Source organism: Pygoscelis adeliae, unplaced genomic scaffold (genome assembly GCF_000699105.1).
Source record: "Pygoscelis adeliae isolate BGI_AS28 unplaced genomic scaffold, ASM69910v1 Scaffold3, whole genome shotgun sequence".
Classification (NCBI taxonomy): Eukaryota; Metazoa; Chordata; class Aves; order Sphenisciformes; family Spheniscidae; genus Pygoscelis; species Pygoscelis adeliae.
The window spans coordinates 350,657-362,551 of NW_008824446.1; the positions used below are offsets into that span (position 1 = coordinate 350,657).

Genomic DNA, 11,895 nt, shown 5'->3' on the forward strand with positions numbered 1-11,895 from the left:
CTTTCCTCAGCTCTCGTTGAGGGGCTGGGGAGCACACAGGAGACATGGCACTGTTCCCAGGGCTCCGTCCTCCTGCGGGCATGTCCCATCTCTCTACCACAGCTCGCTCGCCACGCCAGAGAGGCACCTCCATGGGAGCCCCTGTGCCCTGAACAGAGCTGACTTGCCTGTCCAGGCTGTGGCCTGCTCCTTCCTCCTCTCCCACCTCCAGCTGCCTCCTTCTGCCCGCTCTTCTGCTGCCTGCTGAGCCTGGTGTGTGCCCCGCGCCACTGCAGCCCCTTTCTCCTCCGCCCGCCTCATCATCCCCCCATTCTTCTTGTACTGCTGCTGAAGCTGCAACCCAAGCTTGAAAGCCCCAGCCAGGCTGGGGCCTGTTGTGGGACGGAAAATACTTACTCTCATCTGAGAGTCCGCCTTCGGGAGAGCAGAGGGAGGCTGAGGCACAGAAGGTGCCCAGAACGCAGTGTCTGGAAGAAGGAAGGAAAAAGAGCATTAAAAAGAGTTTTACCAGGTAGTTTGTATCCATGGATACATGTTTTACAGGACCAGGGAAACAATCTTCAGCACTGCAGTTTAGTTTGACTTTGAGCTAAAAACTGCATTCCCGCCCCTGGTTTTTCAGGCTAGCCTGCCCAGGTCATTGCCTGAGGCATTAGAAGAAATGTTCCACTAACAAGACCAGAAAAAAAGGCTTTCTTAGATCACTAAAAAGTCCTAAAGAGATACCTGCTTTAGTCCATCTCTCCTTGCTTCAGTTTAACTATTTATAAATCTGTGTCATTTAACTCTGTATCATTCTCCATAGTGAAATCCAGATACAGGATTTCAATTTCCTATAATTTTACCGTGTTTTCTTAGGATCCATTCTAAAGATAGACACACAGTCCAATTTTATAAGCCGCAAAACCAGATCCCGTGGTTTTCTTTTCTTACTGTGTGAAAAGGCCAGATGACGGGACACTAACGTAGGTCCTGCCCAGCTACCTGCAGAGGAAACTCAAAGCATTCTACCTTTTCACTCTGTGGCTCACACTCCCCAGGATGTCTTTTTGTTTGCTGTTTTCAGTGGAGCAACGCCTTGTAACTGCACTTAACCAGCAATTTCTTTTCTGACCATCAACAAGGGTCTTTGTATCAGGTCAACAAAACTGCAGCACGGCAAGAAATACAAATATCAGCGGACTGCAGAATTATTTACTTGGGAAATAAAAATGGAGGGAAAACATGACACGGGTAATTCGTGGCTGAGCAGCACCAAGCATGGTTCTTTTCACCTTCATATGAAAATGGTGAAAATTCACATGAATCTCTTTTACAGGCTGCTTTGGCAAAGGACCTGAGAATCAGAAAGGACTTTTTCAAACTATGATACTTACCTAGACGATATAATGGCTGCAAAAAGTAGCTAGGTTCACCAGTTGGCTGTTCGCTGTTGTCATCCTCATCCAAACTGATCACTAGTTTACTGTCTTTTCTACATCCAAGTTTGGGATGATCACACCCCACCCCCACCCCCAATTCTGGTTACCATTTCCCTCAACTGATAGCATTTTTCCTTCCTCTCATAGAAAATCTCATTGCCTCTGGTTGGCATGTTGCCCTGCAGCCAGTTTTTGAACCAGGATAAGGGAATTTTCTTCAATATGTTGTGCAATTTGTCATAGAGCAGAGAAGGATTCACACCAGTTCTAGAGTTTCTGTTTCCCTCCTTTACTCTCTTATACCTGTAGCTGAAGTTTTAATCTTTTGCCAGAAGGGGTTACCAGACCAGGTTAAGACTTAGCTTGGGATAACTCTTGGATATATCTGCTTAAAGATCTGTTTGTTTCTTTGGTAACCAATCTCCTCCCTCTGGCTTTCACAAACCCTAATATTAGCCCTTGCCCAGCTGGCAAATCCATTCATAAGATGCTTGAATGAGGCGTGCTTGTCTAATTCTAACCAACAGATTAAAATATTCTGTCAGGCCAAGAAGTTGTCATACCTGAAAATGTTTCACAATAGAACACAGGATCAGCAGCATTATTTATAAAGACCCCAGATAACCTTTCTTTTTTAAATCATTGTGTTAGTAATTTAAATGGACAGGTCTGATGGTTCATTTTGCCTTGTGGGTGCTGTCTGTTGGTATGCAGAGAACACAAAAATTGCTGTGAGAAAATCAATATTTTGGCTTGAATTTAACAAAACATGCAAATTAAAAAGGATACAGAGAAGGAAGGCGAGTGGGAGGATAAGGAAGGACAATGGAAAGATGATTGGGAAGATCAAAGCTTTTAGTCTTCCTTTGTTTTGTCTTAGCTGATTAATCTTTCATATGAGTATCTACTAAGACAGCTCTTAAAGGAAATGAGAAAACTACAAAAGTACTATAAATGTTGCTGTTCCATCTCTTGTTCATAGTTTTCAATTTTATCTTTAAGCAGAAAGGAACTGGAAAGAAATATCCAAGTGATACCTTTCATGAGCTTGGATCTTAGAACATTTTGATTTTAGACATGATTTTACTGTCAAGGATTATGGGAACATTAAAGCATGCTTGCAGCTACAGACCCAATGTATTTAGGCAACTTAATTTATTATTGAAGAACCTTCTTCTTAAGGTTGATGCATTCATTCCACAGACAAATATTATTTAACAAAGAAAATGTTCATTTTTGATTAACTGAATTTGACATGAATTATTGTCACTGTTTGCCAGCAAGGTGCTGATATAACCGTTGATCAAGCTAAATCTGGCTGATTGTAATCAATGGAAAAGACAAAAAAATTCTGACTCAAGCTGAGGCATCAGCCTAACATAGGACAAAATGTTTTCTTTGAAACCATTGCCCTCTGGAGGGGGAATGAAAAATCACAGAATGATTAGCTAAAAATTCCCTTTTATGTCACTGTGCAACTGAATTTATGCTTTACGGTCCATGAGTTCTACAGACTGATGCAAAATGGAATGCTCTGTCAGAAGAGCCACAGTGACCACAGTGCTTATGTCAGTGAAGGCTGGAGGAGAACTAATCCCCATCTGTCTGCCCCGTTACTCTCCTCCCCTTTATCTCTAAACTCTTTATCTCTAAACTCACTGAACATCCATTCTACAACAGATTTACTTTCTCTTCCAGCTTTGTCTTGGATCCCTTCCAAGCTGGTGTCATCCCTCTTTATTTGCCAAAATATTTTTTTGTGCAATCCCTAAAGAATTCTTGCCTGCCTGATGTCAGAGTCTGTATTCCATCCTCTTTCTTGACCTTTCTGCTGTTGTTGTTGTTGTTGTTTTTTGGGTGGGGGGGCTTTTTTATTATCCTGATTACCCTTTCCTTCTTGATCTTTTATTCTTGCAAGGTTTTGAGAAATTGTGTTCTCCTCTTCTTTTTATCTCCCTACTTTCATGTCTGGCATCTATTTAAATAGACTCTTTTTGTCCTGTCTCTGAGAACTTCACAGGGATTTTTCCCTTGGCCTTTAGATATTGATAGCTCATATCTTGGATAATCACATTTAAATGTCACCTTTAACTGAATATGAATGAAAACAAGCTCCTTCCTGCTCAGACTTTGCCTATATATTCTCCCTGTGTTGCAGGGGAAATGACAATATCTCACAGTGGTCTTTTCCGTTTGATTTATAGCTATACGATGTCTCCTGACTACAAATCTGGTGATTGTTTTAACCCTAAGTAGGACACATGCACCAGCCATCTGAAAGAATGTAGCAGCAGCACTAGTCCACCTGTAGGGCTAGCTGTGTTCAATATCTACTCTTTCAAAGAAAAGTGCAAAATACAGTAGTCCAGAAGCTAAATTGTGCATTAAGAAAAAAACCCCAAACAAACAACCACCTCTTGGCCTCCACAACCCAGCAACAGAGAGCCTAAATTTTGAAATTAATGCAGCAATCCAATTTAATTTCAGCCTTCCTTGAACTAGGACAACAGATACCAAGGATTCAAATATGGTCATGTTTTTCTCTTTGATAGCATCTAGAACTATTCCTTTCTTCCTATCCAGTAACTACATTTTGCATTCGTGTTCATCACGGTGGCTGAAACATCTTCCTCTCTGGCTTCTAGCGTCCTCTGCCACTCCTTAATCCTTCAGATCCGAATTGCACAACTCCCAAGTAAGGTCACAGTATTTACAAATAGGGTCATAAACCCAACAGAAGTTCAGCTGTAGAAAAAGGTTAATCTCCAGAAGAGAGGTCTCAAGTCTGGGACTACTACTTATCTCTCAGTGAGGGGTCTTAAGCCCAGAAGTAGGAATCATTCCCAGGAGGTGGATGCCCCAAAGTAAAGCTGGAAGCGAGGTTGTTAATGGAACAGTTTGGGGCACTATTTTTAGTCCAGAAAAATAATGGTTAATAAAAATTACCTTTCTTGCCACTGTTTTCCCTTCCCCTATTTAGTTATACTCAAATTACTGATTACCTTATCTGGCTCTCTGTATCTGTTTGCTGTTTCTTGTTCTTCCTTGAGTAGTTTCTCCTTATTTTTGTGTGTTACTCTATGATCGTATACCTGTCTGTCTTTTTGATGTTGTTTCAGTCATTTGTGTTCCTTCCTCTGCACAACTCTCCATCTTTGGTTCAATCTTGAATAAATCTTTAAGGACCTAAAGTGCATATTTAAGTCTTTTTGGAAAACAAAATCCTGCTTTGCTATTTATAACAATTATTAAGTTGTATCAAAATCCACTCTGTTTTTCCCTGACTTGCCATTCACAGGCTGGATGTATCGTAAAGCCCAAAGTCAAGACAGGATTTTATTTGGATTTTAGTACTAACTTGCCTTAGTGTCAACTTGCACACACTTTTTATTGGGTTTTACTTTGTTTTAACCTGTGAATAGAGGGCAAAAGCCACTTTTCATTTCTACTCTTTTTACTCTGTGGAGCTTCTTTTCTTATAAATGTATTTGTAAAGAAATAAAAACCTATGAGATAACTCACAGATCTGTGAGAAAATAGAACCAACAAAAAGACCGAACAAAAGTTTCAACAGTTGATACCACCTAAGGAAAATACTTAGGTGGTAAATCCTAATGAAAGAAGACATTTGTGGTTTTTAGATTCTTCCCAGGTATGATCATCTGTCCTGAAAGGCAGGTTAGTAGTGGTAATTATGTTAATGATGAGACCCTCCTATCTGATAATGCTGCAATGTAAAGCTTAAGCTTTATATATTTATCAGTCAAAAGTACGACACTACAGTACATTGTTCACATATTCGGTAAACCAGAAATGCAGTAAATCTTTCTCTTGAAAGCAAACTAGATGTACAGTAAGACAGCTATAAGATACTGTAAGACATACATAAACAACATAATTCTCCTTCTTGTTCCCTTTTTCTATTATTTCACTGAAATAATCTTGTACACTATGCTTTATTTACCAGTCCTGTTTGGTGTAGGTTTTCAGCTTGTGCATCCCTGTTATGCTTTAATTACCGCCACAAAAAGATTTGTGGCCAGTACTGTACCTTTATGCACATGGATGTCTGAATATGACATGAGGCAGAATCATTTTCAAAATTATTCTTCTCAAAACTTTCATTTGAATATTTCCCTAGTTTTTGAGCTTACTTTCAGCAGATGATAAACAACATCTGGGGCAGTTAACTCCCAGCCAGCATGTCTGTTATTCCCCAGCATTTAAAGCAATGCTTAAAACCTATTTTATTTGAATCATAACTGCATAAGTTTTATTGGAAATATTCTGAAACTAAAAGTAAAAGAGACCAACATTTTTTTCTTTGAGAAACATGCTCAGAAAAATCCTTTATACGTCATTTCATCATATGCATAAATCTGGACCGGCATGGCACAGAGGAAATTCAGGTGTGGCATCCAGCCCCTTTGTAGAAGCTCATGCTGAACCCAGCATAATGTCTTCCTTACAGACATAAGATGCCAATAGATTTCCCTTTCCATCTCTTGAGCAACGCAGTCATATTTCAGATAGTTGCTTGATTTGTGAAAATGAATTATAAAGGGTAGCACCAAAATACACTTGTCATATGCTGCCATAACCAAAGCAGGTATACTTAATTACCTTTTCCAAGAAAGCAATAGCAGCTACACAATCATCTTTATGGGAGAAAAAAATTGTTGATTGTCCTGGTTTCAGCAGGGATAGAGTTAATTTCCTTCCTAGCAGCTGGTACAGTGCTGTGTTTTGGATTTAGGAGGAGAACAAAGTTGATAACACACCGATGTTTTAGTTGTTGCTAGGTAATGCTTACACTAGCCAAGGACTTTTCAGTTTCCCATGCTCTACCGACTGAGAAGGCTGGAGGTGCACGAGAAGCTGGGAGGGGGCACAGCCAAACTGGCCAAAGGGACATTCCATACCATGTGACGTCATGCTCAGTACATAAACTGGGGAAAGCTGGCCGGGGGGGCCGCTGCTCGGGGACTGGCTGGGCACTGGTCGGCGGGTGGTGAGCAATTGCACTGTGCATCACTTGCTTTGTGTATTATTATTATTACATTATTGTTATTATTATTTTATTTCAATTATTAAACTGTTTTTATCTCAACCCACAAATTTTTCTCATTTCTACTCTTCCAATTCTCTCCCCCATCCCACCGGGGAGGGGGGGAGGAGTGAGTGAGGGGCTGTGTGGTACTCAGTTGCCAACTGAGGTTAAACCACAACATTGATACTAACAGAATAATGATTTCCATATAGCTATGTGGAGCTATACGAGTGGCCTTCACTATCCTTGATAAGCTATCTATAAGCTGCAGTGCCAATTCTATACCGTTCTCATGAATCTGTATCTTGACAGAAAATTGCAAAAACTGTTCTGGAATATATTGCATGAATACCACTCTATTTTGCATTATTTCCTAAAAAGTGTAGTCAAGCACATCATGCTTGGTAGCTCTACTGCTTGCATGATCTTCAATGACTGTCATTCTCCCAGCAGCAATTTTTCTTTCAGAGGAGCTGATAGACTGTATTGGCTCATTGAGCCAACACTGCATACCAGTCTACTGAATCAGCTCAGTATAAGACTGTTTTGGTATGTAACCCAGCAAGCATCCATGCTGAGTTATTTTTCTTTGCTCCAGGCACAGCAATTAAGAGATATTTTTACTGCATTTGCAATGCAGGCAATTCAGCCTTCTTCCCAGTGTTGTAGTCTGGGAAACACAATACTCTGAAGTTGCTTATTCTTTGCAGCACTGACTTGAGAGCATTTTAGATTGTATTCCAGTAAGCTGAGGCCGAATAGTAGTTCCATTTGCATGGTGCAGAAGTCCTTTGTCACACCTTGTCTCTTCAAGGTCTGTCAGCGTGACCACAGGTTAAGGAACTATGCATGTAAGAGTGACTATTTTTGGCAGCACAATGTATTGTCTCAGACTGATCCTGGTTTCTGCAGGTAAAGGACTATATCTACCTGTTCAGTTAGTGAAGAGAAACACAATGCTCAAGAGTTGTAATTATTCTAGAGTCACATTGCCACATTAATGACTTCAGAACAACAGTCATGAGCTTTAGTGGGCATCTTTGTCCCATTTACCGCAGCAGAAAGTAAGTTTTTGTGGATGTATTTTGTTAATTCTTCCATCCTGGCTCATCAGCCTGTCTTCTGTTACGACAAATGCATGTAATTGGGGCAAATACATTTACATAACAACAATTCAGCTCTAAGGATTCAAGAAAGTGTAACTCACTTATGTTAGTTCTCATCTGAAAATCACTCTTCTCAAAATGTGCTTGGACATCCAATCCCTTTGTTTTGATGGATTTTAACTTTTTCCTTAGGACTAGGTTATCTGTGGTGGCCTTATGCATTGGCAAGTTGTTTGGGTGCAAACTAAATTTCTCTTTGTCATCATAGGCAGTGTGCAGTGCTTCTCCAGACATGGTGTTTAGCTTATGAGGGAGGTATTCCTAATTAAATCTTTAATTCATTGCATTCCATTCTATGTTACCTAGTATATGCAGCATATCTTGATGTGAAATGAGTCTAACTATGAAATAGTTATTACCTCTGTACTAGCAAAATGATCATTTCCGATTAATGCAAACAGCTTTTGAATGCAGTATACTCTATTTAAGAACTTTCAAAATATGTATAATCAATTTTCCAGCGTTCTACAATTGTAATTTCATCTTCTTCACTTCTAGTATGTAAGTTTAGTGTGAAGTCACTGATGGTAAGCATCTGCAGCCAGTCTGTCTGTAGATGACAGTGAAGTAATGTTACTGATCCTTATTTTTGTGGTGTTTTACGTTTGTTCTTTTAGTGGACAGCAGCACTTCATAAATCGTGTATCATTCAAGTACTTACTGTCCCTTGAGTAGAAAATATGCTGTACAGCCATTTTCTCAGGGACCGCCTAAAAGTTTCTTCCTTGTCAGTAATTGCTACTTTGCTCTTTTGATAAACAGAATCTAGAATTTTTTTTCGCCATGGAAAATAATGTTGGAATTTCCAGTTATATTGAATGGTATTTCACTCTTGTTCATGTTTTTGGGTGATAGCTAGAATTTGAATTTGCCGCCACTTGTTTCTCATGGCATCCTCGGCTGGAATCTGATTACACATGGGCTGGCCTCAAAGAGTATTCAGTTAATTTATATTCTCAAGGAACATTAGATTGGCATTTGTCTCCTCGGAAGTTGTGAGTCATGTATGTCCTCTGTGCTCATTTGGAGGAAAGCATACTGAGTCTTCCGTCTCCCGTGCTTAGCTATGCTTGTGCGGAACTTATGCTTCAAAACTTCAGTAAAATACTGCACATGCTGTAAAGCACACAGAAATGTCCCAGCGACAGGTAGCAAGAGCAGCAGCAGATACTTAGTTTGCTTAATGTGAAATGCTTTCTAGTGCAGCAAGTATGTTCTGTCAAAAATGCTGCTCTGTATTCCAATAGGATAGCAATGTTTATAGTGTCTAAATAATAATAACAGTAACAACAATACCAAATCCTTATATAATGGTCCTCATCAGTACATTGCATGGTGATTTTCAAAAGAGGTCTGGCTATCCTCATTCTACAAATGAAGAAGCTGAGGAACAAAAAGGAAAAGTGATTTGCCCACATTCATCTAGAAGTTCACTGGCAGAAATAAAACGTGTGTTAGTATGATTTTGTGCCCACTACATGATACTATCACTTGTCCCCCTGCAATGTTCTGGAAGTTGCTTGCATGAGAAGCTTTCCTGACCCTATATAAAAGTGTAAGCCATAGTCAGGCATTATAAAGTTAATTCAAGTGTCTATTTCCTTGCCTTCTGCTGCAAACTACAAGTCTTCTCCCTGAAAAATGGTCTCAGTCACTGAAAAATGTAGATTCCACTGCCAAGGATCAAAATTTATTTGTTGTTGCTAGTTGTGAACTAATACAGAGGAATACAGAGTTTGTATTTCCGTAATAGTTAATTGCACAATAGTAACAGGTTATGAACAGAATTGAAGTCTGCAGGGGAATTTTTCCTTCCGTGTGTGCATCTTTTCCTTCTTCCAACTGCATCAGATGTCCAGGATGCTTTGCTTTATTTTCTTTTATTCCTTCTTACTGACTGATCACCTGGGATATTACTTGAAGCAGCCTACTTGACTTACTGCCACTTTTTTGGTTTCCTGCAAAGAAACATGGTGAGCATGAGGAAAACAGTGCAGGAAAGCAGAGAATGGAAAGAAGCACAAGGAATCAAAAGAGAGAAAAGGACAGAGAAGATAAATGTACACCAAGAACCACAAAGGAAGAAAGATCGACCAGAGGGAATTGATTTGCCTCTGTGGGGAGTTTACTAGTGGGGAGTTTACTAGAATTTGTGCTCTGTATTCCAAACTGGCCTTTTCCCAGTCTCTCCCATGCTATTCTCCTTCAGTCACTCCTGCAAGCTGTCTCACCTACTCGCCTCCCAGCAGAAATCATCTTTAGTCCTTGCAGAACACCTGAGAGGTGTAAAAAGCCTGTGCATAGCTGGTATCTGTTGACATGATATTGTCGTACTTCTTAGCTGCCTGAGGGTATGTGAAGATCATTTCCATTTTCTGCTGAAAGCTGCTCAGCAGGTTGAGAAGACAACAAAGTCTGCAGGTCTAAGTAAGCCCAGGAAGAACACACGCTGCCTTTGCCTTGATATGGCGAATTTGGGAATTGATAGTAGAATGCAGACTGGGAGAAGCATGACCAGAAAATGAAGGAAAAAAGAGGAGACACAATTGCACAGGAGGAGGAATACATCTTTGGAGGAAGGTACCCTTTAAAAAGAGGAAGAGACACAGAGCATAGTTGAAAGAACGTGGAAAGTGAGAGAAAGAATAATCTAGAGCTAGAGAAAAGGAACAGGAAAGCTGATCAGAGGGAAAGCTGAAAAGCTGTGAGCGACTGGGAAAAAGGAACAGTTAGACACAGAGAAAGAAGCAAAGATGGTAACAGAAAGAAAACAATGGGAAATACAATCAGCTATTTTTTCTTCCCTATAAAAAATATGCTGCAAATATATTACTACAAAATTAATATCTAAAAGTAATTGTTTATATAGAATAGAAAATGGGGACAAAACTCTAGAGGGGAAGTGACTGAAATAAATAGGCAGGTCCCCTTCCCTCAATGCAACAAATCTAAATGCTGGATTTGTCAAGACAGGGTTTTTTTTTTCTAATATTATGGTTGTATGTGTGTAATAGGAAAATATATGAAGCATTTCTGTTCTGATTGCTTCACTACTTCTCTATTATTACAGTTTTCACAATAAAATCACAAGAAATACAATATTGTAGCACTACGACCCAGTAAAATATAATTTAGGTGTTTTAGCACTATATATATGTCACAGACTATTTTAAAATGCAGGAAATGAATTTGAAATGAGAGTATAATTATTCTAGTACTTTGCACAAATTTGTTATTGCTGATTAACTAATATGTCATTATTTGTCTCCATTTAATGTGGAGTGCTGCAATAAGTTCTTGGGCATGTACTCATTTATATCTCCTCATAGCCCATTGCTCTGTCAGTACCCCCATTTCTAACTGAATGGCTGTTAAGAGAAGAAGAGAGTGAAAAAGAACGTAACAATGAGATACTAAAAACGATTCATGTACCAAAGTGTATGTAGAGAGACACGTAACAAGATTTTCAGACAGGTAGACGTGTATCAGTGGACGGAGAGATGTGTGCACACAGAAAAATTGAGAAAAGCAGTTAAATGAGAGCACATCATAAAACAAAATACTTCTCCTTCCAGGTTATGTAGATCACTAAGATCACCAACTGGCAATTAGGACAATGAACTGCATGCAGCCCACCAGCCAGCTACAAGGAGGAGCACACAGTAGCATCATGTTCACAAAAAATGAGGTTGATTGAACAAGAGCTCATTCAAACTTTTGTGACTTAGCAAAATGGAGAGGTATGCGGAGGAAGACCATAAAAGCTTTTATTCAAGAAACTGATTCACTCACTTGCAGAAAGATCACGAGTTTAGACATAAAGTAAGGGGCATCAATAAGCTAAGTGGCTCCAGTTTTTGTCAGTCCTTGGCAGGCATAGATAACAATGTTTAATCACTGACAAGAAATGGAGAAGTATAAACAAGGGGAACTGTGAACGTTAATAAAGACTGTCTTTAGGTGCCTACTTGTTCCAGCTGGATATTCTGCAGAGATTCGTGCAGAAATGCAGGATGTCAGAAAGGATGCTAATGCTAATCCCAACATGACATTGTGCAGAGTGCTCTAAAACGTGTCCACATGCTGCTTGAAACATGAATCCGGACCTCATGCTTGAGGACACTGCAGACACACTATCTGGAGGTAAATTCATGCTCAGACATGGGTTTTTGGGAAGCCGTACAGCACACTGGAAGAGGAGGTATGGGCCAACATTATCTCTTTGAACCGTCCTAGGCACGCAGCTTTCTCACTCTTT

At 39.7% G+C, this 11,895-nt stretch overlaps 1 protein-coding gene across 1 annotated transcript in view; it reads right to left on the reverse strand.

The window, feature by feature from the left end:
* FAM71D (family with sequence similarity 71, member D) overlaps positions 1-11,895 on the reverse strand; it is a 48,514-nt gene that overhangs the window by 25,523 nt on the left and 11,096 nt on the right. Inside the window, exons 6-7 of the mRNA XM_009320999.1 lie at positions 1,377-1,474; positions 206-467 (exon numbers count right to left, since the gene is read on the reverse strand). Of these exons, the coding sequence (XP_009319274.1) occupies positions 206-467; positions 1,377-1,474 (360 nt within the window). The remainder of the gene's footprint in view (positions 1-205; positions 468-1,376; positions 1,475-11,895) is intronic.